This window comes from Plecotus auritus (genome assembly GCF_963455305.1).
Source record: "Plecotus auritus genome assembly, chromosome: 7".
Taxonomy (NCBI): domain Eukaryota; kingdom Metazoa; phylum Chordata; class Mammalia; order Chiroptera; family Vespertilionidae; genus Plecotus; species Plecotus auritus.
In genome coordinates, this window is record NC_137774.1 from 66,796,112 (window position 1) to 66,816,569 (window position 20,458).

A 20,458-nucleotide genomic window follows, 5' to 3' on the forward strand; every position below is an offset into this window, starting at 1 on the left:
CATGGGTCTTCTCACCCATGCGATCAGATTCCTGTGCCAGTTCACAGTTCGCAGTGCGGTTCGCACAGGGTAGTGTGAACTGGAAAGGTGGTGGAGGAACCGGCTCTGTAATCGTGCTGGTTCCCACACCGCACCAGTGTGAGCCTGAGGTAAAAGCGGAGTTCCACCAATATGGGCACTGGTGAGGCTGAAATGATGTGGACTGGCAAGGCTGCATTGATGGACACTGATCAGACTGCATTGATGGGCAGTGCAGTCTATATGTCTCTGTGTGGGCAAAGTTATTGCTGGTATATTGTTTTTGTAGCGCTATATATATATATTGGTATTTTGCTAATAGCAATTTGGAATCCCTAGGAAACAATGATATCAAGAAAGAGAAAAATTGACTCGGAGTGTAGGATATTTAAAGAACAGTGGACTTATGATTACTTTTTCATGCAGTACAAGGAAAGAGCTGTGTGTTTGATATGCCAGAATATAGTGTCTGTGTTCAAAGAATGCAATTTGCGTCGACACTATCAAACTCAACATAAAGATAAATATGATTGTTTGGTCGGAGAAGTGAGAAAAGATAAAATATTAAAACTGAAAAATACATTGACAATTCAGCAAAATACTTTTGTGAAGCAGAAGCAGCTAAATATTTCATCACTGCGAGCAAGTTTTCAAGTTGCCAAGCTAATAGCGTGCACTGGCAGACCACTTGTGGAGGGAGAATTTGTTAAAGAATGCCTTCTTTCTGTTGCCAAAGAGATGTGTCCAGAGAAGGCCGATTTATTTAGTACAGTGAGTCTTTCAGGACCTACAATTACACGAAGGATTGAAGAAATGGGAGACAATTTGCATCAGCATTTTCAAAACTCTGCAAAAAAACTTTCCTATTTTTCCTTGGCACTCGACGAAAGTAATGATGTTCATGATTCTGCACAACTTCTAATTTTTATTCGTGGGACGAATGACTATTTCGAAGTCACAGAAGAGCTTGCTGCACTGCAAAGCATCAAAGGAACAACTACAGGAGAGGATATCTATGAAAAGGTTTGCCAAACTGTGAATGGTTTGGAGCTGGACTGGGCTAAACTAGCCAGTGTGACAACTGATGGTGCTCCTAGCATGGTGGGGTCTAAGAAAGGAGTAATTGCTCACATTAACCAAGAGATGGACAAACATAACCATTCTCATCCAATAGCCATACACTGCCTCATCCACCAACAAGCGCTGTGTAGTAAATCACTGAAGTGGGACTCTGTTATGAAAATTGTGGTATCTTGTGTTAACTTCATTAGAGCTAATGCACTAAACCACAGACAATTTCAGGAATTTCTGTCTGAGCTAAATGTTGCCTATGAAGATGTTCTATACCACACAGAAGTCCATTGGCTGAGTCGAGGGAGAGTTTTGAAACATTTCTATAACTTACTTCCACAGATTACAGCTTTTCTGCTTTCAAAAAACAAAGAAGTACCAGAGCTCACTGATGCAGAATGGAAATGGCACCTTGCCTTTCTGACAAATGTAACAGAGCTACTTAACAGTTTCAATGTGCAACTTCAAGGAAAGGGAAAGCTCATCTGTGATATGCAATCACATGTGAAAGCATTTGAAGTAAAATCAGGCCTCCTCATCAAACAAGTGAAGGAGGAAAATTTTTGCCATCTCCCCACAACTCAAAATCTGTTAGTGAAAGAACCATTGGTTGCATTCCCAAACAAAACATGTGTGGATTCACTGGAAAGGTTGCAAAAGGAGTTCCAATTTAGATTTAAAGAGCTTTATCTCCATGAACAGGACATACAGCTTTTCCATAACCCATTTTCTATTGACATTGAAAATGTGGATACAATTTACCAATTGGAACTGGCTGAACTGCAGAATTGTGACTCTCTGAAAGACGCATTCAAGTCAAGCAGCCTTCCTAATTTCTATGCATCTCTCCCCTCTGAGACATATCCTAATCTCAGGAATCATGCACTCAAAATGGCAACCATCTTTGGCAGCACTTATGTCTGTGAACAGATTTCTTCCAGAATGAAACATCTGAATCTCCAACCAGATCTAGACTAACTGATGCACACTTGCATCACTTGTTACGACTAGCAGTGACAAATATGGAACCGGACATTGACCATCTCATTAGCCAAAAGCAGGCCCATAGTTCTCATTGAAATACTGGTAACTTTGTTGATTTAACTTTACTTGTTCTTCATTTTAAATATTGTATTTGTTCCTGTTTTGTTTTTTTACTTCAAAATAAGATATGTGCAGTGTGCATAGGAATTTGTTCATAGTTTTTTTTTTAAACTATAGTCTGGCCCTCCAACGGTCTGAGGGACAGTGAACTGGCCCCCTGTTTAAAAAGTTTGAGGACCCCTGCAATACTGATAGACTGCATGCAATTACTACCTTAATGTACATACATTCTATGGGTGAGAACAACAAGAGTTCCTTACAGTTGCTATCAAGTAGCCCACTGAAGATGTAACCATCCATTACATGCAGTCTCCTGTTAATTGATGGACTTAAACTTGAGCTATTGATTTGCACCCCAAACTTCAAAAGGTGGATTGTTGGAGTAGATGTGATAGCCCTAGTTCTTCCAAAAGTAGTTCAGGATCAGCTGTAGCAAATTGGGCGGCATCCTCAATTTCTTTCCTCACTTCAACATCTATTTCCTTTAATTCTTCAACACTAGCGAGACTACTGTTCACCACTCTATCCTTGAGAAGCATGATAGGGTCACTCTTACTTCTTCCTCAATTTCCTCTCGTGTACGAGAACTGACTCCAGGATCACTCATGCTGTGTCCATAGTAACAGTAAGTCTGCTGCTTCATTAGTACGAGCCCCTTTCCAGCCCTACAATGGACAGCTGCAAACTTTGTTGCCTCCCAGACACATAGGCCATCCATTTCAACTACCCTCAGCCCAGGAATGAAGTCGCCTCTCTTATAGTAATCAGTGCTGGCTGCTGCTCTCTCAACAAACGTTCCCATCCCATAGCAGTTATTTTCACAGATGAAAATACTGTTGTATTGTCAATCAGTGAGCTAGATACGAGACACCTTAATGAGCCAATTAATTAGGAGTCATTTTTATTGCCTGCGGGTTCAGAGCAGAATATCTCTGTCAAATTCTGAACAACCACAGGAAGGAATATTCCCTCTTTATATCCTTCTAGGTCTTTGTGTAAGTTATTTTTGCAAACAGCGTATAACCTTGAGTATATATCATATCTAACAAACACCTTCATATCTATACAGACAACTTGTAACCTTGAGTACATATATCTATACAGACACATGTAACCTTGGATACATAATGAACAAACATGTGGCATGAGAATATGGGAATTATTATCAGTATCAGCGTATCAGCCCCTTTAGATGGCTAGCTTGCAAGGTCAGACAGTTTATCTTTTCTATTATTCAAGCTAAAAAAACAAGGTTATTTTTACAGAATAAGAGACCGTCTAAAAATAACATAGTTGACTTACAGAGCAAGGGACTATCTAAAAATAGCAGAGAATTTCAAACAGCAGTTTCAAACAGCAATTTTTCCAAAGGAGGAATTATTACTATGCTTCAATACAAGATAATTTCCACAAAGCTGCCATATTGTAAGCTTCAAATATCTGACCCTGGTTAGCAGTGCCATCATGATACAAAGTCAAACAAACCTCATCTTTTCCATTATAATTGCAGGCCAGAGCAATCCCAGCTCTCAGGGGCACCTGAGCTCCAATGATGCCATTGCCCCCACAGAAATTCTTTTTTTTCAAAATTTAATAAATCTTTCTTGTTCAGATTATTACAATTGTTCCTCCTTTTCTCCCCCATAGCTCCCCTCCACCCGGTTCCCACCCCACCCTCTGCCCTGACCCTCCCCGACTGTCCTCATCCATAGGTGTACAATTTTTGTCCAGTCTCTTCCTGTACCCTCCACACCCTTTTCCTGCCGAGAATTGTCAGTCCACTCCCTTTCTATGCCCCTGATTCTATTATATTCACCAGATTATTCTGTTCCTCAGGTTTTTTTATTCACTTGATTTTTAGATTCACTTGTTGATAGATATGTATTTGTTGTTCATAATTTTTATCTTTACCTTTTTCTTCTTCTTTCTCTTCTTAAAGAATACCTTTCAGCATTTCATATAATACTGGTTTGGCAGTGATGAACTCCTTTAGTTTCTTATCTGTGAAACTCTTTATCTGCCCTTCAATTCTGAATGATAGCTTTGCTGGGTAGAGTAATCTTGGTTGTAGGTTCTTGTTATTCATCACTTTGAATACTTCTTGCCATTCCCGTCTGGCCTGCATAGTTTCTGTTGAGAAATCAGCTGACAGTCGTATGGGTGCCCCCCTGTAGGTAACTAACTGTTTTTCTCTTGCTGCTTTTAATATTCTCTCTTTGTCTTTTGCTCTTGGCATTTTAATTATGATGTGTCTTGGTGTGGTCCTCTTTGGATTCCTTTTGTTTGGGGTTCTGTGTGCTTCCTGGACTTGTAAGTCTATTTCTTTCACCAGGTGGGGGAAGTTTTCGGTCATTATTTCTTCCAATAGGTTTTCAGTATCTTGCTCTCTCTCTTCTTCTGGCACCCCCATAATTCGGATGTTGGTACACTTGAAGTTGTCCCAGAGGCTCCTTACACTATCTTTTTTTTTACAGAGAGGAAGGGAGAAGGATAGAGAGTTAGAAACATCGATGAGAGAGAAACATCGACCAGCTGCCTCCTGCACACCCCCTACTGGGGATGTGCCCGCAACCAAGGTACATGCCCTTGACCAGAATCGAACCTGGGACCCTTGAGTCCGCAGGCCGACGCTACACTATCTTCATATTTTTGGATTCTTTTTTCTTTTTTCTTTTCTGGTTGGGTGTTTTTTGCTTCTTTGTATTTCAAATCTTTTACTTGATTCTTGAGATCTTCTAGTCTGCTATTGGATCTCTGTATATTATTTTTTATTTCAGTCAGTGTATGCTTAATTTCTAGTTGGTCCTTTTTCATATCCTCAAGAGTCTCGCTAAATTTATCGGCCTTTTCTAGAAAATTCATGAAAAACCTTATAACTGTGGTTTTGAACTCTATATCCAGTTGTTTGCTTTCCTCCATTTCTTTCATTTGTGACCTGTTTCTTTGTCTTCGCATTTTGGCTGCTTCCCTGAGTTGATAGAGTGGCTTTGTGTGCTAGGTGTCCTATAGGGCCCAGTGGCTCAGCCTCCCCAGTTACATGAGGTGGACACTCTTGGTGCACCCCTTTGTGGGCTGTGTGCAGTCTTGTTGTAGTTAAGCCTTGATTATTGTTGGTGTCACTGGGAGGAATTGACCTCCAGGCCAGTTGGCTGTGAGGATCAGCTGTGTCTACGCTGGGAGAACTTCTGTGCTGGAGACACCCTTATGAGACAAGACTTGCAAAAGCCTCTGTGCACAGCTTGGATGGGGTAGAGTCTCAGGGCAGAGCAGACAGCATTGGTTTCCCATCAGCCCTGCCCTAATAGGTCCCTGTGTCTCAGTGTCCCTTGGTAATCACTGCAAGCACCTCTGAGAGAAAGCCACCCTCGAGTTCCGCCTTCTGCCAGACAGTCCAGTTTGTCCCCGAATGAGTCTGGGTCCCCAGAGTCTTGCCCGGAACTGGAGTTCAGTGCAGTCGGGAGCTTTTGTCTCCCTTCTGCTTGAGAAAGCCAGCCGCGTAATCAGTTGCCCACTCTCTCTGCGTGTGCCTCAGTACCTCTGCCTCCTGCAGCTCCTCTGGGTCTCAGTGTGCTTTTCTCTTTCCTTCTAGTTGCAGAATTTCCACTCAGCCAGCCTTCCTGTGGTTCTGGATGATGTCCGTTTTGTCTTTTAGTTGTAGTTTTGAAATTGTTGTGCAAGGCAGCAGTTTAGATGTTTACCCATGCCACCATCTTGGTTTCTCCTCCCCCACAGCCTCCTCTTCATCCTGTAAGCTCTGTGAGAATTTCTTGTACAGAAAGCCCACGAGTAAAGGTAAAGCCATGAGCCCGATAGGCTGTGATCAGATGGTCTGTGGGATTTATGCCAGCTTCCATGCCCTCACAACAAGCTTCCTGACCATTAAACAAGTGACAGAAACCATGAATAATTTTCTGTTTATACAGCTGATCTGCCTTTAACTCCAATTAGCAAACAGTCTGCATCATCCTGTAGTATCTGAGCCCATCCTCCCTGGTGAGCACTGTGGTGACAGGAGGGCCCTCTTCCAGCCGGTGAAGGTCACACTTCTTAATTTCAAATGTAGCATCATTTGCAAAATTACGGGATGCCACCAGGACTCAGCTTGCCCGCTTCTGGGTGGGCAGCACCTGACAGCACGCAGTGAGAATCTTCCTCATGGACTGAGGGTAGTGGCAGAGACAACGACTCCCAATGACACAAGCAGGGCCACCCAGGTGTCTCCTAAGCAGCTGTTCTTCAATATTCTTTTCTACCAAATAAATATATTCTTAAAAATAGGCCCAGCACGGCCAGCGTGTCTCAGTGGTTGAGCATTAACCTATGAACTAGGAGGTGAGGGTTTGATTCCAGTCAAGGGCAAATGCCTGAGTTGTGGGCTCAATCTCCACAGCCGATCAATGCTTCTCTCTCATCATTGATATTTCTATCTCTCTCTCCCCTTTCTCCCTTTCCCTCTGAAATCAATAAAAAAAATATTTTTTAAAAAATATATTTTATTGATTTTTTACAGAGAGGAAGAGAGAGTTAGAAACATCGATGAGAGAGAAACATCAATCAGCTGCCTCCTGCACACCTCCTACTGGGGATGCACCCGCAACCAAGGTACATGCCCTTGACCGAAATCGAACCTGGGACCCTTGAGTCTGAAGGCCGACGCTCTATCCACTGAGCCAAACCAGTTAGGGCCGTGGTCGGCAAACTGCGGTTCGCGAGCCACATGCGGCTCTTTGGCCCCTTGAGTGTGGCTCTTCCACAAAATACCACGGCCTGGGCAAGTCTATTTTGAAGAAGTGGCATTAGAAGAAGTTTAAGTTTAAAAAAATTGGCTCTCAAAAGAAATTTCAATGGTTGTACTGTTGATATTTGGCTCTGTTGACTAATGAATTTGCCGACCACTGAGTTAGGGTAATAAAAATATATTTTTAAAAAATAGGTGTGTAGGTACGTTTATTCTCTTCTGTATCTTCAAACTCCTGGTAGTACTTGTCCATGAAATTTCTCTGTAATAACTAGAACTCTCACCCATGATAATGTCCTCTAAATAGCCAACCACAGTATCCAATTCTGCATCAAAGGCTAAAGAGGAAGACAGACCTAAACTCTCTTCCTAGTATGTCCATCACTCTGATTGGTGGATGCCGCATCCACCCCACTCCGGGCCCATCCGCCTCCTACCCTTCCAGCAGCCCTGGCCCAACCTCCATTCTGCTCCACAGAGCCCAACCAAGCATCTGGGAGGCCTTGCCACCGAGGCCATCTCAGAGTCCTGGCTAGCCACACGCCGCCCAGGCCTCTGCGTGAACCTTTGCAACCTTTGCAGGGCCTGGCGGCAATTACCCTGTAACTTTCTCCTTCTTCTTCTCCTTCTTCTTCTCCTTCTTCTTCTCTCCTCCTCCTCCTCCTCCTCCTCCTCCTCCTCCTCCTCCTCCTCCTCCTCCTCCTCCTCCTTCTTCTCCTTCTTCTCCTTCTTCTTCTTCTTCTTCTTCTTCTTTAAATATATTTTATTGATTTATTTTCAGAGAGGAAGGGAGAGGGACAGAGAGCTAGAAACATCAATGATAGAGAAACATCGATCAGCTACCTCCTGCACACCCCCCACTGGGGATGTGCCCGCAACCAAGGCTCATGCCCTTGACCAGAATCGAACCTGGGACCCTTCAGTCTGCAGGCCGATGCTCTATCCACTGAGCCAAACCAGTCAGGGCTGTAACTTGCTTCTTATTACCAACATTTTTTATAATATTATCCATATGGGTTCTTAGACCTATAATTCATTTTCCCAGATAAATAATATTCTACTGTGTGATTATACCACGTTTATTTGTGTATTCTCCTTTTTAAAAAAAATATATTTTATTGATTTTTTACAGCGAGGAAGGGAGAGGGATAGAGAGTTAGAAACATCAATGAGAGAGAAACATCGATCAGCTGCCTCCTGCACACCCCCTGCTGGGGATGTGCCTGCAACCAAGGCACATGCCCTTGACTGGAATCGAACCTGGGACCCTTCAGTCTGCTGATGCTCTATCCACTGAGCCAAACCAGTTAGGGCTATGTATTCTCCTTTTTTAAAATGTATATGTATATTTTTTAAATTGATTTCAGAGAGAAATAGGACCATCAATGATGAGAGAGAATCATTGATCAGCTGTCCTCCACAGGCCCCACACAGGGGATAGAGCTCAAAACTGGGCATGTGCCCTGACTGGGAATCCAACAGTGACCTCCTGGTTCATAGGTTCACACGCAACCACTGAGCCACGCCTGCTAGGCATGTATTCTCCTTTTAACAGATACTTGGGTTATTTTCAGTGTTTTGCTCTTATAGTTATCCTTTTTCTTAAGGACTGTAAATGGGTTTGTGTTTGTTATTTAATTTATTTTAGAGAGAGAGGAAAGGAGATGAAAGAGGGAGAGAGAGAAACATCCATGTGAGAGAGAAACATCTGCCAATTGCCTCCCTTACCCACCCACACCAGGGATTGAAACCATGACCTGTGAATGTCCCCTAACCAGAAATCAAACCCCGGCCCTGTCAGGTTAGGGGACAACGTTCCAACCAACTGAGCTAGACCCGCCAGGGCTGGATTTGTTTTTATAAAAAACTTTCCAAGTTCAGCCAGCATAGCTCAGCGGTTGATCATGGACCTATGAACCAGGAAGTCACGGTTTGATTTCCAGTCAGGGCACATGCCCAGGTTTCCGGCTCAATCCCCAGTGTGGGGCCTGTGGGAGGCAGCCAATCAATGATACTACTCTTATCTTTGATGATTCTATCTCTCTCTCCCTCTCCCTTCCTTTCTGAAATCATTAAAAATATATTTTAAAAACTTTCCAAGATTGCCGAAACCGGTTTGGCTCAATGGATAGAGCGTCGGCCTGTGGACTGAAGGGTCCCGGGTTCGATTCCGGTCAAGGGCATGTACCTTGGCTGCGGGCATATCCCCAGTGGAGGGTGTGCAGGAGGCAGCTGATCGACGTTTCTCTCTCATCGATGTTTCTGGCTTTCTGTCCCTCTCCCTTCCTCTCTGCAAAAATATCAATAAAATATATTTAAAAAAAAAAAAACACTTTCCAAGATGTCCTAAGTTTTATGAATTTAAATTGATAATAGGTTCTGTCATTTATTTTGAGTTTACCGTCAGCCAGGAATTATGTTAGATGCTTTTACACACATTTAAAAATTTTATTCTCATAACATTCCTATCTAGTGTGTATTATCTTTAGGTTAAATGACTATTTTTATAGGCAATAGAAACTGAGGTTCCTAGAGGTTAGACAATTAGCCCAAGGTCAATTCATCTAAGCCAAGATCACAACTCAATCTAATTCTAATGTTCAAGTTCACTCCAGGCCTTAATACTGTGTTGTGCACTGATAAAAAACAAGTGAAATGATGTACTACAAGATTTACAAGTAGTTCCTATATAATTTATATTTCCAATGATTGCAAAGCACGCATAGCACAAAATTTGCCATCTTAACCATTTGTAACCGTACAGTTCAGCAGTATTAAGTACATCCCCAGTACTCTGCAATCCACTTCCAGGGCTCTTACATTATATCCTGGGGCACATGTGCCAGATTTCCTCTATGGGTAGAATTGCTAAGGCAGTCCACCTATAGGTGGAATGCATGGGTTTGCATATGTACAGCTTTATCAGTTAAGATGAAACTCTTTTCCAAAATGGTTGCACCAGTTTATACTCCCATTGACAATTACTTTTTAAAAATTATGTAATATATTAAAATGTTTACAAATGTTCTTTATAAAGTTCCAAATGTTAAAGGAACAAAAAGGCAATACACTGCCCTAGCTAGTTTGGCTTGGTGGATAGAGCGTCAGCCTGAGGACTGGAGGGTCCTGGGTTTGATTCTGGTAAGGGCACATGCCCAGGTTGCGGGCTCGATCCCCAGTAGGGGGCATGCAGGAGGCAGCAAATCAATGATTCTTTCTCATCATTGATGTTTCTATCTCTCTCCCTCTCCCTTCCTCTCTGAAATCAATATAAACAAAAGATTTTAAAAAGGCAATACATGAAAAATATCGTATCCCCTAAGCATTTCATTCCTTTCCCAGAGGCAACCTATATTAACAGTTTCTAGTTGCATATACTAGTAGTTCCCCCTCTTTTTTTTTTTTTAAATATATTTTATTGATATTTCACAGAGAGGAAGGGGGAGGGATAGAGAGCTAGAAACATCGATGAGAGAGAAACATCGATCAGCTGCCTCCTGCACACCTCCTACTGGGGATGTGCCCGCAACTAAGGTACATGCCCTTGACCGGAATCGAACCCGGGACCTTTCAGTCCGCAGGCTGACGCTCTATCCACTGAGCCAAACCGGTCTCGGCAGTAGTTCCCCCTCTTACAACAAATAATAGTATTCTATACATACAGTTCTGAAGCTTGCTTACTCCTCTTAACAAACATCACAGGCACATAACCTGGTGGTCTCTGGATCTGATTGGATGCATATACTGCTCCTCTACACTGCCTATAACCTTCAATAGGTCAATAAATCGCATTGTGCCTTATATTCCTTATATATGCGGTGTGGAAAGAATCCTAACTCAAAAGGTTTCATGAGAATTAAATAAGTTAATATAAATTAAATAAGTTAATAACGTAGAACTGTGCCTATTAGAATTGTAACTATTAGCAATATAATTACATCAATGATTTCTCATCCTTTTTTACAGTTGTTTGGTAGCTTATTATATAACTACTAGAGGCCCAATGCATGAAATTTGTGCAAAAGTGGGCCTTCCGCCCTAACCGGTTTGGCTCAGTGGATAGAGCGTTGGCCTGGGGACTGAAGGGTCCCAGGTTCGATTCCGGTCAAGGGCATGTACCTTGGTTGCGGGCACATCCACAGTAGGGGTTATGCAGGAGGCAGCTGATTGATGTTTCTCTCTCATTGATGTTTCTAACTATCTCTCTCCCTTCCTCTCTGTAAAAGTCAATAAAATATATTAAAAAAAAAAAAAAAGAGTGGGCCTTCCGTCCCCGGCTGCCATCATTGGCTTCCCCTTGTACCCAGGACCCGGCAGCCCCTGCTTCCTCTGGAAGGATGTCTGGTCTAATTAGCATATTATGCTTTTATTATTACAGATATCACAATTTATTTTAATCATAATAGATAAACATTTAAGTTGTTTCCAGTATGTTGATATTATAAACAGCACAGCAATAACTAACATATTATTTTCCACTCGGGCTGGTGACATCTGTAGGATAAAGTTCTAGAATTGGAACTGCTGGATCAAAGGTATTATGTGCAGTTACAACTTTAATAGATACTGGCAAACGACCCTTCATGGATACAGCATAGATTCTCGCATCTATTAACTTAGAGGATACAGAAACTTAAGAAGAGAAAAGTAGGTGAGCTACTGTTTTGTCTGGATGAGTCAACTGATGAGAGAGAGAGAGAGAGAGAGAGAGAGAGAGAGAGAGAGAGAGAGAGAGAGAGAGAGAGAGACTCTCAAACAGAGTTGGTGGTGGAAAGAGCACCAGAACCCATGCCGGTGTCTGGAGTCCTCAAATTCGTTAAAGTCCTTTTTAACCTTGCATTATTCTTATGCAGGAGTTTGCTTATCCGATTTCTTATCATTCTTTCCTATTTTTTCCACGGGTTATTTTTCCTACCCTGGATTGATCGTGTGCGCTGTCAAGTGACCCTTGGACCGTTGAGGTTTGCCAAGCTAGCGATCTTCCCTGTGTCAACATGCTGTACTTGGTAAACTGCCTCTAGGGGAGCAGAGTTCCGCCAGCCACGGGCGAGAGTTCATTTAAATTACAGCGAGGGCAGCGAACCAAGCGCCAGCTCCGTAAAGTAGCCGCCACCAAGTTCGCAAGTTGGAGGTCGATTTGTAATACGTCAGTCTTTCAGACCAAAGGAGGCCCGCCTCTGTGGGCCAAGGTGGTTATTGGAGGAAAGGGCTGTCAATCAGCAGGACCATAAATACGGGAGGCCGTGGGCTCCGCCCTCAGGAAGGCCAGGACCGCGCGGCGTGCTTGTAGTTCCGCGGCGCGAGTCGTGCCGGTTACAGTCGCCGCGGTCATAGCCGACTGTTCGCCCACAGTCACTGGAGTAGGAAATAAAGGCGACCTCTCCTCTCCTCCTCTCCCCTCCCGGCCAGGCAGGCGTGATGGCAGACCCCGCGGCGACGGGTGCCAGTGGGGAGGCGATGGCGGCGGCGGCAGCGGCAGGTTCGGCGGGTCTGGCGGGCTTGTCTCTGGGTCACGGCTTCTCGAGCTACCGGCCCTTCGAGCCCCAGGCGCTGGGGCTCAGCCCGAGCTGGCGGCTGACAGGCTTCTCCGGCATGAAGGGCTGAGGCTGCAAGGTCCCCCAGGAGACGCTGCTCAAACTCCTGGCGGGACTGACGCGGCCCGACGAGCGGCCCCAGCTGGGCCGGGACCTGGTCGGAGGCCATGAAGAGGTGGCCCAGGAAGCCGGCCTGCAGGTCATGGCGGAACCCAGCCCAACCTTTCCAGCCCTGGGCATTGGGATGGACTCCTGCGTCATACCCCTGAGGCACGGAGGCCTGTCACTGGTGCAAACCACGGACTTCTTTTACCCCTTGGTGGAAGATCCCTACATGATGGGGCGCATAGCTTGTGCCAACGTGCTGAGCGACCTCTATGCCATGGGCATTACTGAATGTGACAACATGTTAATGTTACTCAGCGTCAGCCAGAATATGACTGAGGAGGAACGAGAAAAGATAACCCCGCTCCTGGTCAAAGGCTTTCGGGATGCTGCCGAGGAAGGAGGGACTGCAGTGACTGGTGGACAGACTGTGGTAAACCCTTGGATAATCGTGGGTGGGGTTGCCACTGTGGTATGTCAGCCCAATGAATTCATCATGCCTGACAGTGCAGTGGTTGGGGATGTGCTGGTGTTAACCAAACCCTTAGGAACCCAAGTGGCTGTCAATGCCCACCAATGGCTGGACAACCCCGAAAGATGGAATAAGATAAAGATGGTGGTCTCCAAAGAAGAGGTAGAGCTGGCCTATCAGGAAGCCATGTTCAATATGGCTACCCTAAACAGAACTGCTGCTGGGCTAATGCACACATTTAATGCCCATGCAGCCACAGATATCACAGGCTTTGGCATTCTGGGGCACTCTCAGAATCTTGCCAAACAACAAAGAAATGAGGTGTCCTTTGTCATCCACAATCTGCCAATCATTGCCAAGATGGCCGCCATCAGCAAGGCCAGTGGGCGCTTTGGGCTCCTTCAAGGAACCTCAGCAGAAACTTCTGGGGGGTTACTGATCTGCTTGCCAAGGGAACAGGCTGCTCGCTTTTGTTCTGAAATAAAATCTTCCAAGTATGGAGAGGGTCACCAAGCATGGATCGTTGGCATTGTGGAAAAGGGAAACCGGACGGCCCGCATCATCGACAAGCCTCGAGTTATTGAGGTCCTACCTCGTGGGACCACTGCTACAGCTCTCGCTCCAGACCATTCCAGTGCCTCTTCTGAACCTAGCTCTTGAGATGGAATAGCAGAAGTTGTTTGGACCTTACAGCCTGTGGACACAATCATGGGTGATTCTGAAGAGTTAACTTTAGGAACAGATTTCCAAAGAAGGCTGCCTGCATAGTAGTTCCACAGTTGCCCTTTCTAGGTGATTTGAGTCAGCCCATCATAAGCTGCACATCCGAGGCCAGAAGTACCATTTTGGACTTTGGGAGAAGGTGGTTTTATTTTGGCTTGGAAGGGGAGCACAAAAACCTGTTTCCTCTTTCCAAGAGCAAAGTGAGGAAATTCCCATCTGAGAATTGGGGGGAAATGCATATACATATGCAACTAAATTTGGACCAATACGGTTGATAAATATAAATTGTTAAGAAAGATCTTATAATGCAATGACAGGTTCTTTATTAGACTTTTCTGAAATACTGTCTCTTTCCTGCTCTGGACAAGAATTGAGCAGCTTGTCCAATGACTGGGAAAGGAAGACCTGCAACCATCTGTCCTGGTCTCTGTTAATGATGTCTCTTCCTCTAAACCCCTTTAAGGACTGGGAGAGGCAGAGCAAGCCCCAGAGCCCAGGCCGTGGTGGTCATTAAGATGTTAAATTTTGTGCTGAAGATTTCTGATGATTTCATCAGTAAAGTGATTTCTAGTGAATTAAATAAAAAGCATTTTGTTGAAAAGTCACTTGACTAATGTTTGGATCCTTGAAGTTCTGAATCTTTTACGGTGTTATCAAATGAATCAATTAACACATTTAGAGTCTGGACCAAGTAGAGAGTTTTCTCACCTTTCCCTGATCCTGGACCAGGGGATTTAACCCCCAGATTAAGGTTTGCATTCCCCCCCTGAGTTGACAACAGAGGACTCAAAAGAGACATACACCTCAAGGACTAGAAGGTGGGAGAGGAAATAGCAAAAGTGCCAACAGTCCTTGGAAAATGAAAAGCAGGTGGAAGGGGGTAACTGACTTAGCAGACCAGAGGCAGCCAAAGTGTGAATGCCTTCCGAGTTGGGGAATACTAACAGGAAGTGAGGAGATATGCTCCAGAGGTCCTAAGGGACGTGGGATCAAGGGTTGGGATAAAAACTGATTCTGGCCCTGGCTGCTTTGGCTCAGTGGATAGAGCGTTGGCCTGTGGACTGAAGAGTCCCAGGTTCAATGCAGGTCAAGGGCACATGCCCAGGTTGCGGGCTCAGTCCCCAATAGGGGGCTTGCGCTGGCAGCCGATCAATGATTCTCATCATTGTTTCTATCTCTCTCTCTCTGAAATCAATAAAAACATTTAAAAAACAAAAAGATTCTAGTTGAAAGTTTATTCAGAGTAATAAGATTTTTAAATTTCTCAAACTTCTCCCTTGTTCACACAGCCAGAAGACTGCTCCTCAGCTTGGCAGATAAAGGGAAGTTTACTTTCTGGAAAATGTGAATTAAAAAAAAATACTGCAAAATCAGGGATACCAGGCACAGCAGAGGACAGGGGACTTGACCAAAAACAGAAGAATAAAAACTGAAAAATGAGGGCCCAAACCTCTTCCTCGGCTATTAAAAACACTGCGCAGGAAGCTTATACCGCTGCTGATGGAGAAAATGAATGTGCCCAGAAAAAAGACATGAATAGAAACATTTGAGGAGCCCCCAGTTAAAATCCCTGTATGGGGAAGTCTCCCAGTTGAAAATATTCACTCAGGCACATTCTTTTTAATGACTAAGTTTTAGATAGGAGCAGTCATTGGAGGCAAGCCTCCAACTTGAAAGAATTCAAAGCTAACAAATTCAGGAAAGGGACAATAAAGGGAGTGGAAGAAAAAAAATACAGGCAAAGATAAAAGAAGATAAAGTGTCCATGAGAAGATAAGAACAAAGCACTTAGAATATAAAAATATAGCTAATATTTTAAAATTCAGTATAAGACTTAGAAGATAAAGTTGAATAAGTTTACCAGAAAATAGAACACATACAAAAAAGATACACAATAGAAGAGAAAGATATATGAAAATCATAGGTGAGTTAGGAGGTTCAACATCTAAGAGAAATTCTAGGAAGAGGTAAAAAAGCGTATGGAAGAAAGAAAATTATCAAAGAGTAATACAAGAACAGTTTTTAAAACTTAGAAGTTGTGTCACATACCTCTTAATTCCTACCATAGGGAGTGAAAAATGACACTAATTTTAATAATAGTCACAAATATTTATATAATGCATACTCTTTGCCAGGCACCGTTCTAAGTGTTTTATATGTGTTAACTAATTTAAAATTCCTGCCGAAACCGGTTTGGCTCAGCGGATAGAGCGTTGGCCTGCGGACTGAAGGGTCCCGGGTTCGATTCCAGTCAAGGGCATGTACCTTGGCTGCGGGCACATCCCCAGTGGGGGGTGTGCAGGAGGCAGCTGATCGATGTTTCTCTCTCATCGATGTTTCTAGCTTTCTATCCCTCTCCCTCTCTGTAAAAATATCAAAATCCCAACCCCATTTTGTCAATAAGGAAGCTGAGGTGCCGGGAGATTAAGAAATTTGCTCAAGCCTGGCCAGCGTTGCTCAGTGGTTGAGTGTTGAGCTATGAACCAGGAAGTCCCTGGTCAGGCATATGTCCAGGTTATGGGCTTGTTTCCCATGGTGGGGTGTGCAGGAGGCAGCCAACTAATGATTCTCATCATTGATGTTTCTGTCTTTCTCTCTCTCTCTCTGATATCAATAAAAATATATTTTAAAAAGAAATTTGCCCAAGGGTACACAATCAGTCTTCTAGACAGTGTGACTCCAGAGCCCATGCTTGTATTCACCATGCTCTCCTAAAATCTTGTGGGGAGAGGGAAGATCATGTACAAAGGTTTGGGGATAAGACTGGTATCAGAGCTCTAGCCAGTTTCGCTCAGTGGATAAAGCGTCGACCTGTAGACTGAAGGGTCCCAGGTTTGATTCCTGTCAAGGGCACATGCCCAGGCTGTGGGCTCCATCCCCAGTAGGGGGCGTGCAGGAGGCAGCCAATCAATGATTCTCTTTCATCACTGATGTTTCTATCTCTCCCTCTCCTTTCCTCTCTGAAATCAATAAAAATATATGTAAAGACCAAACCCCCCAAAAAATCAACAAAACACATATTGTCCTGGTCCTCCCAGCATACACATGAAGGGGCCTTGAAGGCCATCATTCCATAAATAGAAAATTAGGCTCAAAGAGGAGAAATAATTTTCCCAAGGGCATAGGTTAATGGGGTCCCAATAACCTGACTCCTAGTTTCCCATCACACACTCTTGTCTTTGGGATCTCAGACTGGCTCAGGTTCTCCCACCCCCATAACACCCACCCAGCTTATGGGCCTCTACTACTTTGTTCTCCAGATGCTTCTGCCTCTTCCACTCCAGGGTTTCCCAAAAGCCTTACTGGGAGCAGTTGCACAGCTTGGCTCTAATAAGGAAGGTGGCCAAACTCTAATGAGTAGCAGAAGGGCATGTGTGTGCATGCTCATGTGTGCCTGTCCCAGCCCGTCCATCCTGTCATTAAACATTTGTCAGCCTGTGCTGGGGAAACACCTTAGGTTTTTGGTCTGTTTGTTTGTTTGTTTGAAATATATATTTTTATTGATTTCAGAGAGGAAGAGAGAGGGAGAGAGAGATAGAAACATCAATGATGAGAGAGAGAGAATCATTGATTGGCTGCCTCCTGCATGTCCCACACTGGGGATCGAGCCTGCAACCCGGGCATATGGCCTGACGAGACCAGGAATCAAACCATGACCTCCTGGTTCACAGGTAGATGCTCAACCACTGAGCCATACCGGCTGGGCCAGAAACACATTAGTTTTGAAAAGACTAAGTGACCCAACACCAGAGAGGCGTGGGCATAGGTTTCTAAAGGGTTAATCACAAATGTGGACCAAAACACAAGACCAAGCACACTGTGGCCCTGACAAAAGCAGGGAGGTGGGTTTGCCTAGATATGTCTGGGGGGATGGTGAAAATTGACTGGATATGAGGGTGAGGGTGGAAAGAGCATGGGATGAGGAGTCCAGATGATAGGGCCAATCATATGTGCAGGTCTGTTCCGTTTCCCCCATGAAGGCCTCCCTTATCCCCCAACTCCATGCTGTGCTGGAGCTGGGTTTGGTTGGTCTTCAGAGGATGATGCTGTGGAGCAAAGAACTTGGATGTCCCTGCAGGTTTTTCAGGAGAGCCTTACAGCTCAGCCAGGGATCTCCTGGGAAGAGGGCTGAAGCAGTCCCACAGAATGCCTCTTCCTCCTTGTCAATCTCCAAGGACCATCTGACCTGTGAGCTCTAGAACTCCTAGTCCTCGGCTATTCAAAAATCTGAGATGCAGAAGACTCCTAAAAACGTTGCTCTCCAAGTGTGTTTTATTTTCCAGTAGAAGTTTTTGGGTTCTTATTGGAGAAGCTTAGCAAACACCAAGGAAGGTGCTAGGGAAGGTAGTTGGCTCCTGAAACTTTCAGTTCACAAATCCATAAGGCAACTCAGTGCTCTGAACTTCAGGCCTGTGTGTCTACCTGCCTTCAGGACATCATCTCGATGTCCTAGAGCCATCTTAGACTCCATGTTTCCCAAAATAAATTTTTTAAAAATATATATTTTATTGATTTTTTACAGAGAGGAAGGGAGAGGGTTAGAGAGTTAGAAACATCGATGAGAGAGAAACATTGATCAGCTGCCTCCTGTACGCCTCCCACTGGGGATGTGCCCGCAACCAAGGTACATGCCCTTGCCTGGAATCGAACCTGGGACCCCTCAGTCGCAGGCTGACGCTCTATCCACTGAGCCAAACCGGTTTTGGCTGGCCCCCACACTCTTGAACTCTCCTCTAAAGCTTAGGCTAATAAATCCACCTGCCAACTTTACATGTATCTTCAACTCGTTTTGTCATAAATCAAACTCCTGAAGCCACATGTGTTAAATCCTTCACCTCATCTTCAATGTCACCTTCTCAAAGACAAGTTACAGAAAAACCAACTGAAAATGGATTGACCAATAAAGGATTTTTTAATTTATATATCCAGAATCCTAAATTAGAGCTTTTCTGGAATTTGTAAGAGTAATTTGCCCAGCAATTATCAAGGATCCAGCTCCTGCTTGGCCAGTGTGGCCCAGGGAATTGAACATCTTCCCATGCACCAAGAAGTCACTGGTTCGATTCCTGGTCAGGGGGTGTGCAGAAGACAGTGGACACATTTATTTCATTGATATTTCTATCTCTCTCTCCTCCTTTCTATCTCTCTCTAAAATCCATTTTAAAAGATATTTTAAAAGCCCTGGCTGGTGTTGCTCATTGGTTGGAGCATCGGCCTGTGCACCCAAGGGTCTTGGGTTCCATTCCTTGTCAAGGACACATACCTGGCTTGGTTGCAGGTTCGATCCCCACCCAGGTCTGGGCACGTGGGGGAGGCAACCAATCGATATGTGTCTCTCACATTGATGTTTCTCTCTCTCTCTCTCCCCCCCCCATGCTGTGCTTTAAGGATTAAATATGTAGAATGCTTAAAACAGCTACATGGTTCCAGTTCATTCCTACCTGGTTCCAGTTCATCCCCCTCACTTCCACTCTTTTTAGGGATCAATGGAAAAAATATCCTACGGTGAGGATTAACAAACAGCAACAAAAATACCCCAAAACATATATATATATATATATATATATATATATATATATATATATATATATATATTTAAACATAAAAATAAATGGATTCAGGTCCCTTCCATCTTGTTATCTACCAGTCTCAGCTGGTGGGCTAGCTCTCCTCATAATCCAGTCTTCACATACCAACATCAAAGGTAGAAACTTACTATGTCTTTTTTAAAAGAGAACTAAGAACCTTTCCTAGGAATCTCTAATAGACTTCCTTTATCGCTCTCCTCCTTGTCAAGAACTAGGCCACATGTTCACCCATAAACCAATCAATAGTAGGGCAATGGGGCTGTTGCAAGCAGTTAGACAGACACGAGCAGAGCAAGGAGGATGGGCCAAGTACCGAAGGTCACCAGTGGAGCCTCAGGTGCCTAGCAGGCACCAATCAATTGTAGGGCAAGACTTTGCCCCCAGGGTGACCTTTCCTCCCCTAGCATATCACTGGTCATGAGGTTTGGACCCAATGACCTTTCCTCCCCTAGAGATAATATCTACACCTCAGTTGTATTTCCCTTTTTTTTTTAAATATACTTTTATTAGTTTCAGAGAGGAAGGGAGAGGGGAGAGAGAGATAGAAACATCAACGATGAGAGATAATCATTGATCAGCTGCCTCCTGAATGCCCCCTACTGGGGATCAAGACCACAACCTGGGCATGTGCCCTTTGATTAGAATTGAACCCGGGACTCTTACCGTCTACAGGCTGATGCTCTATCCACTGAGCCAAACCAGCTAGGGCCTCAGTTGTATTTCTTCAGGCCCACATAAGCAACAAAACCAACCTCAGGACCAGCTGCACTGAATATGACCCCTTGCCCTGGCAGTGGAGACCACAACCCTGAAAGGACACACCTGGAAAAATGACGACTATTCTAATGAAATCTTCCTCTGGGACCTCCCCTAAAATCTCCACACTTAAAACCCTTAGGACAGAAGATCCAGTGTGCTCTCCCTCCCAGGATCTGTCCTTGCCTTTCCCCACCACACCCCACCCCACCCCACCCCACCTCAGGCACATTACCATTAGCTTCCTAGCTGGCAACCTCCAAGGGCCCTTCTTTACTTCTATAACTTGTTTCCCATTTCTTTTAGGAATTATCTTTTCTACCACTATGATTTACCAAATAAATATTCT

At 44.2% G+C, this 20,458-nt stretch overlaps 1 protein-coding gene and 1 pseudogene across 2 annotated transcripts; one reads left to right on the plus strand and one right to left on the minus strand.

Annotated features, from left to right (window-relative positions):
* Nucleotides 1-2,533: 2,533 nt before the first annotated feature.
* LOC308252661 (pyruvate dehydrogenase E1 component subunit alpha, somatic form, mitochondrial-like) lies at nt 2,534-7,184 on the minus strand (annotated as a pseudogene). The gene is made up of 4 exons: nt 7,139-7,184; nt 5,892-6,289; nt 3,578-3,768; nt 2,534-3,026 (listed from the first exon to the last, which is right to left on the minus strand). The product of its transcript is annotated as a pyruvate dehydrogenase E1 component subunit alpha, somatic form, mitochondrial-like (transcript).
* A 5,011-nt stretch (nt 7,185-12,195) lies between these two features.
* On the plus strand, nt 12,196-14,965 carry LOC308253777 (selenide, water dikinase 2). The gene has a single exon (XM_080679521.1). It carries the CDS (start codon nt 12,668-12,670, stop codon nt 13,700-13,702), a length of 1,035 nt encoding a protein of 344 aa, XP_080535647.1. The 5' UTR covers nt 12,196-12,667; the 3' UTR covers nt 13,703-14,965.
* Nucleotides 14,966-20,458: the final 5,493 nt, after the last annotated feature.